Genomic DNA, 20,181 nt, shown 5'->3' on the forward strand with positions numbered 1-20,181 from the left:
GGGGGGGGGGGGGTGTTACCTTGGCCTTGTATTTCTCATCCTGTGAGACAACAGTGAAAAGTAGTTCTCTTCCTGGCCTCGTTATAACATAGGTTGCCACCTGTGAAGATGTAAATTGCATGACGTCAACCCGTCTTATCCATTTGCTGTCCAATTTTCGTCATATAAATGGAACCATGCATGTAATACTGAAATTCACGGAGTATAACACGTATTCTAACAACAATCATGAGCATAGATAAATTGTTGAACAACATTAATATCGTATGTTTGATTTTGTCTTCGCAATTATCATTGTGTATGTGTACAATTATCGATCCTAAAGACATAAGGGTCCTTTCTGACATAGGGATATTGTTCATCTTGTAGATATACTGAAATTAATAGACTCAATTGTGATCAAATAACAAAAATATAGCTTCAAACAGATGAGCACTAACTAATTAGCAATTCAAACCTTCCGAAAGGTCTCCAAGACAGCAACTGCCACATAAGTTGGCCATATAGCGATAGCAATCAAATTCAGTAAGGCAATGAAGGGTGCTGAGCAAAGAGCTGTAGTAACCCCCGCAACAGTAAGAATTCGTCCCTATAAAGAAAAAGGTGGAAAACGTTACATAAGCAATGAATTATGCATCTTAATAGATGACCAGTGACAGGGTTTATTCTGCATCTTAATAGATGACAGATGTTTACAAGACTAACAGCATAACTATGCAAACAAAATTTATGGTGAAGTATAACAAAATCCCACCATCATGCTTTTCGTAGTTCATCAGAACTGTTTAATTAGGAGTGTAATGAAGAAAACTGGCCTAAAAAATCATAAGCAGTTTAGGAATAAAAGCTTTCAGGTTGCAATCTAGAAACGGAGTACATATAACAGCATCATGGATAAGCCATATTAAGTAGAATGCCAAATAAGAATTTGAATATGCTGGAATGAACAAATGGGAGCATTTACTGTTTTTGTAAGGCTGTAACGACTATAATCTACGGATGATGACGTATTTTCTGAAACCATGATGAATGATAATTTCTCTGGTACAAGGTCAAATCTTACAGATTCAAATGTCTATTATGAGTTTCAAATGTATTCATCTGGGGCCTAATAACTAATTTTCAAAAGATATAGTACCGTCACAGTAAGTTGACCAGCAAGGATAAAAACAGCAATAAAACTATTGATCTGTGCAAACGATTGTCTTCTTCCAGTTGGGCTTGTAACAGCTGACGCGATTATGGTTACTTTCTGCATTTGAAGGATAAAAGATACTTCAGCAGAAAACAGCTAAATAGTTTGTGAAAGGCCAAAATGCATCAAAAGTTCACACTGTAACAATGTTTGTCTTAGGGGCCGTTTACAAACACTTACCCAGGCAAGCGCTTACCAAGTCACATTACCTTATCAGATGACTATGACAAGGACCAATAATCTTACCCAGTAAGAGCGAACACAAGAACTGAGAGTCTTACCCGGTAAGTGAGGGCGACGACTCTTACCACAGTTGGCGCTTACCGGATAAATTGTTGCATATGATACCATTTTGGTGAACTAAAATCTTACCCAGTAAGTAAGTGATAGTGTTGAATTTTACCAATAAGCGTTTGCCCGGGTAAGCGTTTAGCCAATTAGTTCCTATTTAATAGAAACAAAGATTTTTTTTCTCAATTTATGTAACAAACATTCAATTCTTCCTATTTCATACCTAGTTTGACTGGTAACCTGTAGATCTTGTAATTATTGGTGATGTTGATGCCAAATTGTCAAGTTATATTGTTGATTGCTTGGAAAATGTCATATCAAAATCAACCGATACCACATAGGCTGAAAACCCGTTCATCAAGTAAAATGAGTACAAAAAAGAACTGAACTTTTGTTACACTAATCGAGAAAATTAATACATCGTTATTCTAGATAAGAACTAAGAAAAACGTCGATACATTTTGTCCTTTGGCATTACATACTCATTCCATCCTGTCAGAATTGCATAGTTTGGCTTGAGACACTTTAAAAAAACTGTGTGATTATTTGTCAAATGTTCAAACTGCCAATTAATAAAAGACAAAAGAGGGATCTCGTGGATCTAAATTAATACAATAGGTTTATTTGTAATGATGATTAATTATAACAAACTAAGTAATAATTCACCTGAAAATAGAAGAACGAAGAGGTCATTGCACTTAGCCACAAATATGATGACACACATAACAAATAAGTTGAGGACCATATAAGCCGTAGTCCATCCAGTAAAGCCCAAAACTGAAGCTTTGTTGAAGCAGCAGCTGAATTTGCAGTCCTTAGCGAAGAGTCTTTGTGAATCAATTTTATATTTAGTTCATTAGTCTCATCCTGGTGACCAAATTCAGTTCTACAAAGGGAAAAGAAAAAAGAAAAAAGAAAAAAACATAACAGAAGTTAAGAAGAGTTGAAAAGTTAAAAGTGAAATAGAAAGGTCATTGAAAATATTGAATCACATAGCCAGTTCATGACATGAAGTGAAGGGCAACATTATATGGTTGTCATGATGTATAATATATAGTATAACTGCAATAGTCTGTTTCTTGAAACTTATTGCAAGCACAAGTAGGTTAATAAGCAAAATTTGACACCGAGATTCACATGAAACCCGCTAAAAAGGGACAAAAACATTGTCAAACTCTGAATATGCTTATGCTTATGCATTGTGACAACTTGGCGTCTGCTCGCCTTGGGCATCGTCATAGGATCAAATCTACCCCAATAAAAGGAATTTAAATGAAGAGAATTCATCTTCTGAATCATAAAACAGTGCCCCAAATCCGAATTGAAGATCTAAATGGGCAATGACTGAATTAGATGTACTAGAACTGGAGCAATTGGAGCAACTGGAGCAAGTCATTTTCTTCTTCCTCATTGATTTTCTTTGTTCTGGTTTCTTGTCTTTTATTTTTTGTTCCTCTTCTTTCTTCTTCCTCTTATTATTCAATGGAGCAACCATAGTTCTTTATGTGCTTAATATGCACGACATACGAGGTATCAATGCAAGGTTGTTTTGTTATGTTCTGTTCTTTACATGTGACACTAAACTTCTAAACTCTAAATTGAATATTCCACTGTGACCTTTCTTATGTGTTACTGATGTGCAACTAGTTAGCTTGTTCTTTTTTTTGTGTGTGTTAAACACTTGAACAAATGGTTAAATGTTGATAATATTTATGTTTATTTGTATTGTATAAACTGTTATGTAACTAGCATCTTGTGAATAACTTGTCCCCATGACTCGCAGTGGTCCTATAATAACTGTTCTACAGAATTGAGATTACAACCAAGTTTGTTAGACAAGAAAACTTGAGAATTCGATCATAACTCAATTTAATAGTCAAAGAATTATTCAAAGAACTTAGCTGTTCTCCTCCTAATATTTGAGATTTTCATGCCTATCTACCTGAGGAGAGATAGTTCTTCAGAACTATGAGATATATCCTTGTTTATCCTTTCTGATGACTGGGCAGCAAGTTCCATCAAGAGAGAAGCAATTAAAAGCAGATCTGGAAAGAAGAGGGGGAAATTACAAGAGAGCGAATTTTAAGAAACGCAGACATAGGTAAACACAATGTGGGAAGAGTAACAGCAATCTCATTTCCTAGTTAAGAACAAGAGCACACATACATGGTCCTAACCACGCCATTCCTGTAGCAAACAACGAACCGAAAAGCTGGCCAAATGTAGCACCAGCACCAACAAATCCGAACAATCTTGAACCTGACTGAATACAAGTCATGATTAAAATATGCAGGAAATAACTGAAATATGTGTTGTTGTTGCGTGGCAGCACACCTCATTGTCCATGACATCGATGACTCTTGCCCAGGTTGAAGATATGGTTATAAGATTTAGCAAAGCAACCTGTGAAGTACATGGGAAATTACTACTTTGGATAGACAGTTTTATTGATGGTGACCATCAATGGCCACAAGCCCACAACTAAGTAATTAGTATCTGAGAACAAGACAAAATAGCCTGATACCCATAAGAAGAAGCCAATTCTAACTGAAATGTAGAACCATCCATGGTCCTCCCAATCACTATGATTTCTTGAAGTATGATGAACTTCGACCTTTACTTCCTCTTTTATGGAAGATGACATGGAGAGGACACCCTAAAAATGTAGAGCATCCCCAGTGAAAATGAGAAAAATTGCATCTTATAACTGATTTATTACATGCTGTTGACAGTTTTATATTTACCTTTAGGTTCAGAATTGAGCTTGCAGGAGATGACAACACCCATAAAATGAAAAACAGGACAAGACTTGCACTGAAAAACCTGTGTATCAACACCAAAGCCTGGAATTCAACGAACATTTATTACAAGGTGATGTATGGAGGAGTCCAAATACAGATTGTATATATTTTCAAAACTAGATGTCAGCTAATATAAGTGCCACAGAGAGGGTTGTTAATTTCCAACTTTCTGATCAATAAAAATCTTTGTAAACAAATTTTAGTGTAAAGAACCTATCATAGTAGATAAAATAAAACAGCAAGTAGTACATACATTATCACAATAATAATAATAATAATAATAATACAAAGCGCATGAAGTGGTTCTGTTTGGTCAAACGACAAAACCAGTCACTTGGAATTACTTAACAATTAAAAAAAACAATATATGGGACGGACTACATTTGTCATCAAACAGTTGTTATGTGAGAGTAAAGAGGGGCAACTGTACTTATATTAGAGGGCCCGGGGGACCACCTGGTGGTGGTGGCATACTTAGGACTAATATTATCAATGATCCATCAATTTTACCTAGTATGAATTGAGTACCGGGTCGATTTTATTAAAATCCCTTGAAAATTTTTCAAAAAATAAATCAATGTGTACTCATTCAAATTCAAGGTCAATGTTGGATTAGCGTCCAGAGTTTGTCCAAGAATCCAAGGGACCAAAATGTAAAAACACATTGGAAGAGTACAAGTTACTCAGAGATTATGACATGAATTGCAATTCCATGTTCTTTTGTTATATTATTTGTAGTGCTAACTTATTGTTAAAGGTATCCGGTTAGTATTGATCCGCCAAGGTTGGAACAACCAATTCGCCCTTATGAGCCAGTTGTTATACTTCTCCTTTCAATCTGAGCCATGATTTCATGTTTCCTACTCACTCGTTAGTGAATGAATGGCAAGCTTTATTGCTCATTTCAATCTATTTATGCCTTTCCACATTAAGATGCCACGCCATCAAAGAAGCACAAGGAAATAGTTATAAGTTCTGTTTAGGAGAAATAGTTATCTGGGTAAGTTCCTGTCATGCATCATGTAACATCCCGTTCCCGGGGTTATCGTCCTTTGCCATTGGTACAAGTCAATGAAAGAAACTTCATATCTTAAACTTTTATTTCATTATAATAGAGTTACTACAGCAGCGGAAATGCGGAAATTTACAACTTATAATATTCTAACATCTTAGAATAGCAACACTTCAGCTGGTTCCTACTCCTTGATTCCTCATATACATACATGAATACATAAGCTTTAAGCTTAGTGAGTAGTTATGGTTTCATGATAAGACATTCTTTCCAAATAGTTAACATAATTCTTATAAACTTTCATGTATAAGAACATTTATTTGAGATCTCACGGTTACATGTTAAGTAAACCAACTTCTCACACGTTCTTTAACCTCGGGTCCACATAAGGGCTGCCCAATAAGGTCCATTTGCAAGATGTACCTTCTTTCTATATCCCGTACGTTGGATATTTAAATGGTTATACTTAACATGTATAAAAACGTTCATATACCACATGTGCATCATGACAGAAAAGGTGTACTTTGCTACATAATAATAACATAACTTTTACAAGAAGATATGGCAAAACTCTTTCATGCATAAAACATTTATATATATATATATATAGCATGTATGTATCCCAGTAAATCTCATAACGTACTCACCTTGATTATGCCTAGCTTTTCCGTTAATTCCTATCTTCAAGCTTGATTAGGTATAAAGAGAGAGATTTCTTATTTTTGGTATGGAACTAATAATAACACTTCAATCACTATTTATAGGTAAATTCATTGCATTAGCTACTTGTTCTTCTTGCTCCTAAAATTGTACTCTTATGATAGGTAAACACCTCGTTTTTTAGGATAAGAGAATCCTGACACCTCATGCTTAATATAAAATAATCTTGACACCTCATGCTTCTAGCTTTTATTTGTCATGCTTCTAGCTCTTGCTTGTCATCATGATTTTTGCCAACACATGCTTCTAGCCTTGACAACTCATAACTAGCTTGCTTTGTTATAAGATTTTTGTGGCTCAAGTCGTTTGTTTATAAGTAGCTTTGTAAGCTACTTGCTTTGTGAATATGATAGTTAATAAATGCTTCAGCTGTTGGGACTCTTTTAAGAGTATTTAATCTACTTACAAAATCTTGTATTTAAGGCTTAAACATTGAGATTTAGCAAATAAAGAAACTAGGGTGTTACAATTCTCCCTTTTCTTATAAGAATTTCGTCCTTGAAATTTTACTCAAAAGAATGTGGGTACTTATTCCTCATTTCTGACTCAGCTTCCCATTTTGCCTCTGATCCATAAGAATAGTCCCAATGAACTAATACCAATGATACCTCTTTGTTTCGAAGTTTCTTAATTTTATGCTCAGTAATAGCTATGGATTCTTCTACGAATTTAAGTTTATCATCAACCAAGATATCTTCAACCTCGTTTCCATAACATCAAACAAGTCACCAACTATCTTCCATTCCTTATCATTTAGATATATGCAAACTCAAAATATCTTATAACTTCCTATGTCATACTTACATTTCAACTTAGTTCGACAGAATAATATCATAAACTTTATATTTGCGGAAGTATTCTAACAATGGTTCAATAGCCTAACACGTATAATTGCGCTACTATAAGAAGTACACCTCTTCATGTCGGTCCCTTCATGTCTTATTTTGATCTTACGTGAGATAGTTCCTATTTCACCTATCCATCTAGCATTATACACATGTACTGATTCTCCATTCAAGGTTTGTATCTTAATTGTATCATTTTCAAACACCACTTCTGCATCATTCTTTGTCAACGAAACCATTAAGCACATCAACTTAACTAGATAATTCTTACCATTTAGATTGATAGAACAATCCTAAAGAATCTCATTAACCTTTGACTAACCACCATCAATGGTTATTAGTACCTTACTCTTACTCTAGTTGTTTAGCTCTTATATTCAAGTAGTTGAAACAATCTAGATGTACTTGAATCAAATAAAACTAGGGTACAATAATTATTGCCAAGAAACACATGTTGGTGATTCCTTAGGCCTCGTCTGCTATCATGACATATGCCTTTCCTTTGCCTTTGGTTCCTCTTTTTTTTTTTTCAACTGAACTTCCTTATGTCGACATCTAGACTATTGTTGAATTCTACTTAAGCTTGGGACACCTTGATCTTATATGCCCATCATACAACACTGAAAGCAAGTGCATCTCCTTGTATTGTTTTATCGAGTGTCATGGCTTAACACATGTATCGAACCCTATGCTACCCAATTCTTGGTTTTGGCTCTTCGAAATCATTCCCGCAGGAGATCCGGACCCTTTTTTTCTGGCCATTTCTCTTTACTCAAAAGCCTGTGAAAGCTGTCTTTCTACTTGTCATACTCACAAGTGTCTTCTGTTAGACTTACTGCATAAAGGATAACTCAATTCTTATCTCTTGGCCTATTTCTTTAGATGGCTAATCACTATCTTTCTCACATATTACATCCTTTGATTATGATTTGAAATCCTTATCCATAACACAATCCTTTACTAGATTACAAAATTTCAAGAACTGACAGAACAATTTTCTTATTGTTTACTACTCCTATATCTTAGCTTCTACCTCGATGTTTAACCTTGGATTCACCTTAGCTTTGGCCTACATAAACACTTGGTTGTATGGCCTTATCCGTGACATGCTTAGTGTTGAATGTTGTTCTATCATTCCTTCTAGACTTTCTTGATGATTAAAATGACAACATATATGTCCCAAACATCCTTTTGCATCTTAGTCTTGTATCATAGTTGTATAATTCCTTTTAATAAGTCTGACCTGAATTATTTACATTCAATAATATTAACTATTAACATAGTCTGATATTATAATATCAAAATAGCTACTATGATATGGACAATACCGAGTACAATTGAGAATAATACACTAAATTAGCTAATATTGATCACCATGATCATTTAATTGTCATCCCACATACTACTTAATTAGCTGATATTTGATCACCAGATCATTTAATTGTCATCCCACATACTACTTAATTAGCTGATATTTGATCACCATTTTCCAACATAATAAAGGAAATCTTGCTAAAATATTTCATCGAATAATAGACTCTTATTGGATTTCCTATAAATTCTTAAATCTCAAAGTGATGGGGGGCTTGCCTCCTCATTCCCTTTTACCTATGCCATGATGCTCATGGGCAGCTTATCTCTAAATGGATTTCCTATAAATTCTTAAATCTCAAGATTTCAAGGTTATGCGAGTTTGTAATCTATTTCTCTTACACCACAATTCTTTTATTTTAATAAGATCAACACTTCTTACTAATCCATCTGACTACCAATATGAAATAGCCAGGCCGGTATCATGGGAGCTAGGATCTATTCGGTGCAATTATAATCTGCGACTTTTTTTTTTAAGTCAACAACTCAGCCGGTTCCTTTCTAGACACTATCCCATATGGTAATCTGAGACTGAAATATAAATACCGGATCTATCACAATTAATTAAGCATATACCAAGATTTCCAACAAAAGTCTTGAGAAAACTAATTTTCTTTTATGCTGGGAAATCATTAATCAAGGACTGAATACATATTATTTACTAGACAACTTATGGAGAGAAACAAGAGAGGGTAAAGGACTTCATATGGCTTCATCAACCTAGATGAGGCATATAAGAGGGTGCATTGGGAAGTTATGTGGAGAATAAGAAAGTGTTTACAGGATCAATAATAATCAAGAGAGAGAGATAGAAAGCAAGAGATGGTCATTGAGTTCAACAAGATTAATAATAATCGAATACCACTAAAAGGGGTCTAAAGTGAACCCTTTATTTATACGATGAAATGCCAACCTATGGTTTGTAGCATCTTTCCAACATGGTTCATACTAACTCACAACCATGAATTACTAACAAAGAATAATACAATTATCTGTTTATAAATTCTAATAAATTTACAAATCAAACAGTTGAAATGATAACCCTCGAGTCAATGAGATCAGTGTTGGCGGTTTAAGCAAAACCAAAATTGCATAAAACAAGCCAAAGATATTTTAGAAGCTTCTGGTAACAGGCCAATATATCTTAAACTCATATTTGCACAATGATGATCCAATTGATAGGAAAACCAAATCCACCAAATTGAACAAAACAAATCTATAAAGAAACAGACAAAGTTCCATAGTTTCATGGCCAACATGTTTTTCCCAAACACCAAACTCTTACCAGTCAGGTATCTTACAGTCAAATAGTCTACAACCATGGTAATCGCACACATCATGTAATGTGTTGATCTTTGAAATTGAAAAACAAAATCAGAAAATAATCAAAAATGAAACATGGATTTTATGTATGTATGTGTGTGTACCTTGGCTTTAGAAAGATTAGGTGATGAAAAGATGAGTGTGGCAAGAGGAGCAGCAATCAATGTCAATATCAAGGAGCCTATAAAAAGGCCTGGGAGATTGCCTATACCCAAGGAAATGGCGCCTTCATCTCGTAAAGGCAAAACCACAAAATATGCACTCAATACCTGCAAAAAACGAGGGAAACGATTACAAGAAGCAATGAAATGAAGATGGTAAAGAAAGAATGATGGGTTTGAAGAAATTACGAAGAAGAAAGAAGAAGTGGAGTAGAAAACGGTGTATGTCTCATGAGGATGGATGGTAACGAAGAGTGATATGAAGGATTGAATTTGTGGTCTACGGAAGATGATCATATCTTTTCTTCAACTATGAATCAATCGGTGAAGAAACAACGAACTTCTCGTTCCCCCCTTCTCCATGAAACACAAACGCATCAGAATCATTTGGTCTAGAAAATGTCAAAATACAGAAAATTACTAAAAATTGCCAATTTTACCCTTTTTAAGAAAATAGATGCCGATCAAGCTCTGGGTTCAAAAAAAAGTCGAACATTTGTCACGTAATCCTAATATGAACATGAGTCACTTTCACCTTTACTATAAACTAACTTTTACACCATCAATATCAAAAGAAACATCCAATTTTAAATATCCAGCTACACTTTCACCGTCGTTGACCGATATTTGATCGCCGTTCATTATGGTAAGCTTTCTTACATTGAACCAAAAACACATTTTCATTTTGCACTATTTTGAATTTATATGTTTTTTTTCTTATTAATCTAGATATTCAACCCGCTACGCGAGACGACTAATCATAGGGTGATCACCTGCTTTGTGGGTAGCCTGGAGTCACCACGTTTGAACCTACGTGGACTCAAAGAGATTCTTATTCCTTCTTGGATTTGAACTTGGGACCTCCAGACACTTTTGTTATTTGTAACTTCTTTATATTATATCTATCAGGGAGATTATTACGAAGCATTTGTGAATATAAAATCAAGTATAGAAATTTCAAATACAAATTTGAGGGAATTTTGGAGGTCGACAAACAAACTACACAATGTTTAGGAGTACCTGTTTCGGTTATTGGCTCGATATACAATCAATACATCAAGACCCGGTGCTCGTGCATTTGGTCTTACAAATTCAGGTACTACTAGAGCAAGACCGTAAAAAGACATTGTATTTTAATGTTGGGGGACACATTTTACGTTTTGGGCGAGAAGAATTTTGTCTCATTATCGATAGGCAATTTGGTCCCAAAAAACCTTCGTTACCAGAGATAATAAAGTCGTCCTTTAGAAGTCGGCTTTTAGACCTTGATGAAGATCGTTTTGGTACATATGAGTGATCTTAACCGAGTTTTTGAACAACAAAAATTTGGAACATTAGCAGACATTGATGTAATACGTCTATGTCTTTTGTTTCCGGTGTCCATTGGATCATCAGTCAACAGCTAAACAATATAGTTTCAGATTAATATTTACAATTAGTCAATGATTTGGATGCATGGAACAAATACTTTTTCCCTATGGTCTATTTTTTTTCATTGTGGTCTATAATTTTATTACGTAGATTTTAGTACCGATCTTTAACTTTTTTATGAGACAGTTATCCATGAGGTAATCATTTTTGGGTGCCCCTATAGTAGACATGGGCACTTGGGCCCCGCCCCGACGCAGGACTCTCGGAGGACTAGAACCGGGACCGACAAAGGACCAGCCCGACCCGAGACTGGTTATGGGACCACGGTTCGAAACTGGTTATGGTTTTGGACTGTTTAGAGGGACCGGCCCGACGCGGCCTGGAATTTTCAAAAAATTAGCCGTTTTTCTAGCCAAAGTGCTACCATTTCTTTGTTTTGACCCCATAAACACTATATATAAGTGTTATGGTGTTTTGGAAAAGATCGAGCTACAGGATTGATGGCGGAAATCTGCCGCAGATGCATTGAAGCACATCAATGTAGAAAGTGAAGTTAGTGGTGATACCGAAGAATTGAACGTGCCTTTGACTACTTCTTCTATGACGCTTCTGCCTCCTCCATTCCACAAGACGTAGAAGCATCATCCAAAGAGGGAAAGAGAAAAGTTGTTGTTTCTGAAGATGCAATCAAGATAATTGAAAAGGGATTGAATTCGTTATCCGAAGAAATGGGTAAGTTGGTATCAGTTGTTGTATTCTGGATTTACAAACTATGCCCGATTAGTTAAGCAACATGGGTTTTGATAATGATCAGGCTATTGCTATTGGTATGTATTTTGTTGATAACTCGATTCAACTAAGCCTATGGAATACCATTAATGCTACTTTGAAACCAAAATTTGTGAGGATCACCTTAAAGAAATTAAACATGTGATGTTAGTTGGTAAACATTTGATCTTTTGTGTTTAAGTCTTTTGGTACACAATTGTAAACATTTGATCTTTTGTGTTTAAGTCTTTTGGTACACAAAAAAAAACATTTGAACGTTGGTAAACATTTCAACTTTTGTGTTGGTGAACATGATGTTTAAATCTTTTGATTTATGAATATGAATTTTTAATTAATATTGATTTTAGAAATTATTTTTTTGTATTTTTAAATAGCATTTGTTCACATTTATATTGATTATTTAGTGAAAAAAACACTAAACAACTCGCTAGAGGTAAATTAGTCATTTTAATCAGTTCTATCTTGTCATGTCTTACCAAACGCTGAACAACTGTCCTGTTCATTTTTCTTTCTAAAAATGAAAATAACCATATTTTGTACCATTTTTAACATTATCAAGACTTGTAATCCTTTAATTGCATGTTGTGGTTGTGCAGGATTCCGATAAACATCTAACATAAGAATGAAATATGTGCAAAATCATTGGCTTCAAAATTAACTAGAAAAGAAAACCCACAAAAAGGCAATACCATATAAGGTTAGGATCATAAATACAAGTGAAGTGAGTTCAGAAAACAGATCCACAATTCAACACTCATTGAACCCTCTCTTTTCTTAGCCTTTCCATTTCTTTCACCATTTGCCAGTGTTCATGCGATAAACACGTCTCACCAAAGCTCGCTGACATTAGCCGCCCCATACTTAGCCATCTGCACATGATTTCACAAAATCATATAATTTTATAATTTATAAACTCAACCATCCATCATCCACCAACAATAAACCAAAACAGAGCCACAAGGGTTGTGGCGTAGTGGTTGAGCCCCTTGGGATGTGGTGAAACATTCCATCTGCCGAGACGTACACAACAATTGTGGCCACTGAGTTTATCAGGCTAATTTCTTGCAGTCTCAATCCGTAGGGATTAGTCCAGCCATAGCCTAAGACACCCTTTCAAAAAAAACACCAATGTACCAAAAATAAACCTGCTAAAATCCTCACTGCCCAGACTCCGATCAGCTTGTCTAGCTGCAACCATATCATCTTCTACCACCTGTCATTTCAACATTTTCATCTTAGGTGTCCCATTTATATCTTTAACATTCTGGTTACAATAAATTGCCATATTATACTTGATATTTGCACCCAGTTGGTATTCTAAAGCACAGCAATGAACAATTAAGATGTACCTTTTGCATTTCTGTTTCGATAGAATGTGGCAATGATCTAAGAGTAGCCAAATACCATCTCCACGCGTTTAATGTTTCTGCATCTACAGTTCCCAAGGGACCCACAGACGATGGATGGAAAGGAACAACTAGATCAGCTGGTATGATGTTTGATTTTCCCTCTGAAAGTATCAGTAGTTGAACATCCGCATTCATCTTCATTTTGTAATATTTAAAATCATATTCCACCTGTAACCCCCAAAAAAATGATATATGAAAATCCCCCACAATGCCATCATATAACAAATCTACAAAATACAAACACAGCATTAAATATCAATAATAAAATAATGTCGGGTACCATTTGGAACTCCATCAGATCCTTGAGAATTTTTGTATTTTCAACACCATTACTGTTCAGAGTCCCTGCTTCTAATGATGTCTCGTCTATGGTCAAGTGTGAGCCCTCTGCACACTGAAGAACCCCACACACAAGTCTGGAAATTATAACACAAGGATGTCAAGAAGCAATAAAGGATCATCCATGAAATGTCATCAACACTTATTCCCAAGACTCAATGTTATGTTACCTGTTTGTTTGATAATCCTTTACTGGGGCAAGTGACGCGGTGTTGAGATATTCCACTGTGAGGGGCATACGATGACTGAAAGGTACAAGGTTCTTCACTGCATCGTTGATACGGTTACCAAACACAGATATACTTGCTTTGTCAAAACCAGTAAGATTAAGTGATAGCTTCCCCACTGCAAATGAGTCTACCCTTGCATGAACCTGCACCCACAATTCTTGTTATTCTTTTACCTTATAGCATACAGGAATATGACCTGTCAAGAGTGTCTCAAATCAGACAATCAAAAAACACAAAAGACAAAGGCTATGTTTGGCAAAGTAGCAAATAAACTAGTCATTTTTAGTAAAAACTGGCTAATAAGGAGCATAATTGAAACGCTGCCTGAAGTAGTTTGTCAAAAACCTAGCTTATAAGCTAATTAGTGGCACACCAAACGGGGATTTTTCTATAAGTTCAAATACCCCATGTCATATATAGGGAGAATAAAGTGTATGTATATATATATATATATATATCTGAAAAGGAATCATACCATAATGTAACTCTTACCTTTGACAATAGGTGCAATAACATAAAATGAGCTGCTAACTCATCATCACCCAGAACTGCTGTAAGATGGCGCAACAGGGATTCACGCATTCCTTTCACCAAATGGGGTTTTGGCTGTAAGATCACAAGATTTAAACAAATTCAACATGGGAAACTAACGGCAAGGCAATGACTCACTGGATAATGAATGCAATAATTTCACCTACCTCCATTGCTGGTGAACTTAAAATCATATCATCAACTGAAAGTTTTCTGTGTACAAGACAATGAAGACGTGGCACCTGCACCACCAGAAAAAACATCTGTAACATATCAAAACCAGAAAGGATACTATCCTTACGACAATATTGCAACATGATACCTGATGTAATTTAACAACAGATTACTCAACATACTTTATAAAAAAACATAGACTGCTTATCCCAACAATATGATTTACTCAGATAAAATTAGCTGACAGGTGAAGAGTCAACTAGTGCATATACCAACTATGTACTCGAGAAATAAAACAAGGTATAAAAAGAGAAAACAAACATTTTACACAACACATGAAATGGAGGAGACCTTGCTAGGAGGTAGATTGACTGATTCATCTTCAGGGAAGGAATTTGCTAGTTCATTATCACCACCTTTATCAAATTTAACCTCAGTGTCATATGTAAGGACACCAATAAACTCAAATACATCATTTAGCTTCAAGTCAGACTCTGGAGAGTCATATATCTGCAGAATAAAAGCTTTATGAGGAAGTTTTTGACTAAGTAATACAAGAGGAATAGAGCAATGGCTTTAAATGAAAAATTACCTTCACTAGACATGCAAAATCATTTCCATCAGAATCAAGCACCATACTGGTACCACAGTCCGTTCCCTCGGTAATGTTTTCCGATGGGGAAAATTCACCTCTCTGTGAAGGAAAATATACATTCTCAACAAATTAGCTCAAGTATACTAAAAGTCATGGTGAAACAGAATAAGCTGAATTATTCTGCAATTAAACTCCCGATAAGTCACCAATAAGTACTTCCATTTTGTCAACAGGGAATGAACATTGAACATAAATGTACATGTCAAATTAATTCACCTTAATAACCCTTCAAATACATTTCCCTCTATGCTCAAAATGCCTTCGAATAGAAATGCAGTCAATCTAGCCTCTCAAATGATAAAGATGCATAGTGGCAAAAAATTATAGAAGTTTAGTTGAAGTTAGTATTAGGTTACTTTTACTACAGTAACAAACAAAAAGCTGCAAACAGCAGAATTGGATAGTAGGCGTCAATCTAGCCTCTCAACAGCTAGGTCCCTAAATGTTTTTATATGGTCATCAGAAGAGCTTCTAATGGCTTTTTCTGAGAGTTTCAGTGACCAAGCTCTGTTACAATTTAAGACAACAAGGATTGTGATTCGTGAGAGAACTGTCTCTGCTTGGTATGTAATTTTTAAAGAAACTTGACTAATATTACTTGTAAAATTTGCAGGTAACTTTTTTTTTGGGTTCACCAAGTAGTTTCATTAATCATTCAGCAGCCTAGGTTCACCAGTCACCACAACCTTGAAGAGGGTTTTTGTTAGTAGCAAGGGTAGCCCAGAATTAAAGTGTGGCCAAGTAGAAGTAAAGATTTCATCAATACATTGAATTTCCAAGCCGTTGAAGTGTGAAGATAACCCAAATGCAATTTCAAGTTCAACCTAATGGAGAAGTCAATGTCTCACTCTTTAAGCAACAACAGAACAATAAAATGTAATAATCTTGATGATGTTTTAGTGATTCAAGTTTGTTTGGACATTCTGAACATTGCAATGAAATAGCACAGAAACAAAGCATGGATATTAAAAGTTCAAGATGCAATCAATTAGTTTGAACAATTTTTTGAAATAAATGTGCTACAATGTGAGTTTTTTTGTTGGAATTTTAAAAGACAAGTATATGAAAATACGATTATTAGCTCACCATCTTCTTTGCACATGGAGGAAGTGACAAATCGTTACTTGAGTCCTGTCATTAACAAAAAAAATGTCAGAACATCCATGCGAAGTGTTCAGCTTTTTCACAAAACAACTACTAACACACAAAATGCAAAAAAAATCAGTAGAAATTCAAGCAATAAGACAGATGTCCAATGAGATATCCACAATACAATACAGCTTGCTTGTAAGCAACTAGATCATTAAAGCATAAGAGACAGAGAGGGATAACCCTTTGCATGCTCCTGGCCACTAAAACAGAAAACAAGGCCTCAACTATCACCAATCTAACTAGCCAATCCTTACTAGTTGGTGGTAAGACAAAAATGAAAGCATACAAAAACTTGTAGAGTCAAACATACTTGCATATCCACATCAGCAGAAACAGAACAGTTTTCTCTCAGTCGCTTCTCTCTGTTTGCAGATGCAACGTTTGTACAGGGATATATTACGCCCTCAGAAGTAGAATCTGCCCATGAATTCTGACCAGGGACCTACAAATAAGGCAAATCAGTAAGTAAGAGACCTAACTTTCAAGTACTTATGAGAAACAATTTAACATTCGAGTTAAAAAACATCGGATACTCAATGCATACATAGATTCAACTTTAACCAAAACTCTTTATAAAAACTAAGTTTCAGCTTACCGTTCTACAAATTTTCACGTTCTTAGGATATATATGCCTAACACCATATTAGAAAGGGTAATCAAAGTTATAGGACTCACAGGAACACAGTAGAGTAGACGACGCTCCCAGACCCGCATATTGGGTGAAGTACCCATAGGAAATTGAGAAACATCTGTAAACTTGTTGGTATTCCATGTGTCTTCATTCTACAAGAGATTACACAATATTTACTAACAATACCAAAATATATTATAGATCCTATTCAGAGGTTAACTGAAGGTTCACCAAATCAAAGAGAATAAGGCCCATCATACCTTGTAAGCACCAACATAAAATTCATTGCCCAGCATGTCTTGTATCATACCACGAAAGCGAACCAAAGTGTTTGGTTGAGCCAATTGAACAGTTGACGGAGTTAGTATTGGGACCTATATATGGTGACCAATATTTCACCAGTCAGCAATAATTAGAAACCATAAATCTTTCTACTCAATAACGCAAAAAGTGATTGCTCGTTACACATGTGCACGTTGTACGCAAACCAATTAAAATAATCCATCGCCTGTTCCCACTTCAAATATGGAAGAATCTTTTTACAATCAATACAAAAACTAAGGATCGTCCTTACAGGAGAGCTAAAATTGATTATTGTTCCTATACAGTTCGAACGATCTATGGAAGAAGAGGAAACTAGAAGTGCAGTAAATAAAATAGAGGGTGCAAATATCCTGGAGAGCTAACAACTAAAGTAGGTAACCTTTTTCCTTTGGTTTAAAATACTTACAGAGTCCATTGTGAAAATGATGAACCCCCTGTTAAAAAGACTTGTGCTTTGATCATTAAAGTCAAATTGGCTAATTTTCTCAGCTTTAAAATTGATGTCAATTCTAAAACCTTATAATAGAACATTGATAATCGCAGGAAACTGTGTAACAAGTGCTAAAATAGAAAACATAATGTCACATTTTGTACAAAATTGGTTTGAACAGTAAACAGCCAAAAGACCAACGGAACCTTTCCCCACTATCTAATTTAATGCTCAAACTAATAAAAAACCATAATCTAACTCCTCAATCTACTTTGTTAGTGTGATTATCACCTCCAAAAACCACATCCGCTTCTTAAAGTCCTAGATGAAATTTCTTTAGGCCTTTAGGGTGAAATTCAACCTTAGGTGAAGTTACAAGTTTCAATATTAGAGACACCCAAGATTGAATAGCAAACTGAAAGAATCCAATCTTTATAGATTCCAATTAGAAGCTTTATCTGCAAAATACTTCTGGTACAACAATAGAAACCACTTCAAACATTAGTTGAGAATTTTGTTTGGGATCAGGAACACCAGTAACAATTTGGTTTATATGCATTTTAATCAAAAAACTACGAGGGTAGGATGAGGTCAAGGGGATGGGGGAAGATGGTAGAGACTGGGTTGTTGATGTAGTCCTTTCAATCAATGTTCAGGGATTGTAGTATACTAGTTCCCTTTTTGTTATATGGCCCTTTGAGACAATCAGTTTAGCTCCTCCCCGATATCACACTTGTATGCTCCACAATCAATCCAGAGAACTTGCATAAACAAAAATGGATATACAAACAAAACGACTACAAAGTAACAAAACACCGAAAAACAGCAATTATGAACACACCGGGACAAAATGAAACATACATGGACGGAAACGTAATATAAAAATTCCACTGATTCATGAGCCCTAGAATTCTATATACATGTATAATACCTGACTGAGGCCATCACTGTCAAAAAGGAACTCCCGGAAGAGATCGGCGACTCCCCAATCTTTGCGGTCAAAAGAAGCCGGGTCTGAACCAGAAGCCACGGCCTTCTCAAAAGTGAATCGGACGGCCCCAAGAGGGTTCACCAAGCAATCGTATTGACGGCCTACCATCTTTAGATTTCTCTCTTTCTTTCTCTATCTCTCACGAACACTCTCAGTCTGCTAGTGAGTCCGATTTCTTCATCGGCTTCCCGCGCTTACAGTTAAGTAGGCAGATTTCCCGCCAAAGTCTTCTTAGGATTCCCGCGGATTTGAGAGAGAGACGTATACATACATATATATATACGCACCCTACCTTTGTGATAAGGGCTCCACAAAAACAAAATGGTAAAGGTGGTCCCACCTACCATGTATTTAGCTAACTGATTAAGTGATCGGAGTGATTAATTGAATTTATATGAATTCAATGTTAATGGTTGTTTGATAGTTGTTAAATAATTTGATACAAAAATGGTTAAGTGATCAAAATGTTTAAAAGACTCTGTATGATACAGTATATAAATGAAATATGGTTGTTTGGTAATTGTTTTGAATGAACAATTTAAATGACAACAAATTACCATTTTAACCATTTGTATGATTTAGTTTTAAATAAAATATAGTTGTTTGACATATATCTGAATGAAACAATTAATTTGCAAAACAACACATTTCATATTAATCCAAACAAACATAACATTACTTTTTCAAGTTAAAGAATAAACAAAACATAACGATTAAATTCCCACATAATAGTTTTTGAACAATTCTTAATTTGATGCATTTAACATTAACTGATTCACAATCACGTAAATTAGCCATGTATTCATTACTTTGCGTACCAAAAGGCCTTCCATCCACGTCATTTTCATCATCTCCCTCGATTCCTTCTTGTCCATCAACAATAAACATGGGGTTGGTCAAGAATCGTAGTGATTATTCATCTGTCGTTGGTCGACGATAACGTTATGGTCCTTTTCAATGTTCTCCAACATTCTTCCACGACTGTGTCTTAAGACTACTACCTTCTTGTCCACTTTAAATTATCTTGTGTATACAAGCTTCAAGAAATATTTGAACCAACTTGTCCTTTTTCTATGTAATCCTGTGTTTTTTTTTTGTGCGAAGATTCACCAACTAATTCCATTTCTGTCCAAACAATTTTATAAAGTAGCATAAAGTTTAGAAATTTTTCGCAAACATATAAACGAAGAATAGCATAAAGTTTGGACAGTTACTAACCATAAGCAATGACTTACTATTCATATGAAGCATCAGGAATCAACAATGAACCGTAAAATCAACAACTAAAAGGATAAAAAATGAACTGTAATATATCTGTAATACCCCTAAAATTTAAAAATAGCAGTAATTTAAAACTCAGTTAAAACAAGCATTTACATTCCAAAAATAAAAGTATTCGCCATGTTCCATGCTTTATGTCACAAGCTGTTAGGCTT

The 20,181-nt window shown here is 35.1% G+C and overlaps 2 protein-coding genes across 6 annotated transcripts in view; both read right to left on the bottom strand.

Moving 5' to 3' along the window:
• The window catches only part of LOC112525281, an 11,113-nt gene extending 1,039 nt beyond the window's left edge, over nucleotides 1–10,074 (bottom strand). The window contains exons 1-11 of one of the 5 annotated variants that reach the window (XM_025135338.1): nucleotides 9,909–10,074; nucleotides 9,663–9,827; nucleotides 4,231–4,329; nucleotides 4,011–4,142; nucleotides 3,821–3,889; nucleotides 3,653–3,749; nucleotides 3,429–3,531; nucleotides 2,153–2,372; nucleotides 1,139–1,252; nucleotides 458–589; nucleotides 20–100 (exon numbers count right to left, since the gene is read on the bottom strand). In XM_025135338.1, the coding sequence (XP_024991106.1) occupies nucleotides 20–100; nucleotides 458–589; nucleotides 1,139–1,252; nucleotides 2,153–2,372; nucleotides 3,429–3,531; nucleotides 3,653–3,749; nucleotides 3,821–3,889; nucleotides 4,011–4,142; nucleotides 4,231–4,329; nucleotides 9,663–9,827; nucleotides 9,909–10,016 (1,320 nt within the window). In that variant the 5' untranslated portion in view covers nucleotides 10,017–10,074. Of the gene's footprint in view, nucleotides 1–19; nucleotides 101–457; nucleotides 590–1,138; nucleotides 1,253–2,152; nucleotides 2,373–3,428; nucleotides 3,532–3,652; nucleotides 3,750–3,820; nucleotides 3,890–4,010; nucleotides 4,143–4,230; nucleotides 4,330–5,946; nucleotides 6,388–9,662; nucleotides 9,828–9,908 lie in introns of those variants that run through there. The other 4 variants (XM_025135339.1, XM_025135341.1, XM_025135340.1 and 1 more) reach the window with 4 other exon arrangements.
• Nucleotides 10,075–12,512: 2,438 nt separating this feature from the next.
• On the bottom strand, nucleotides 12,513–18,853 carry LOC112524127 (mini-chromosome maintenance complex-binding protein). The gene is made up of 14 exons (XM_025133792.1): nucleotides 18,686–18,853; nucleotides 17,261–17,374; nucleotides 17,045–17,152; nucleotides 16,680–16,811; nucleotides 16,304–16,348; nucleotides 15,155–15,256; nucleotides 14,914–15,072; nucleotides 14,556–14,630; nucleotides 14,350–14,463; nucleotides 13,798–14,000; nucleotides 13,569–13,704; nucleotides 13,229–13,456; nucleotides 13,025–13,092; nucleotides 12,513–12,748 (listed from the first exon to the last, which is right to left on the bottom strand). Exons 1-14 carry the CDS (start codon nucleotides 18,851–18,853, stop codon nucleotides 12,634–12,636), a joined length of 1,767 nt encoding a protein of 588 aa, XP_024989560.1. The 3' UTR covers nucleotides 12,513–12,633.
• Nucleotides 18,854–20,181: the final 1,328 nt, after the last annotated feature.

The sequence above is a fragment of the Cynara cardunculus genome (genome assembly GCF_001531365.2).
Source record: "Cynara cardunculus var. scolymus isolate 2C chromosome LG 13, CcrdV1, whole genome shotgun sequence".
Classification (NCBI taxonomy): domain Eukaryota; kingdom Viridiplantae; phylum Streptophyta; class Magnoliopsida; order Asterales; family Asteraceae; genus Cynara; species Cynara cardunculus.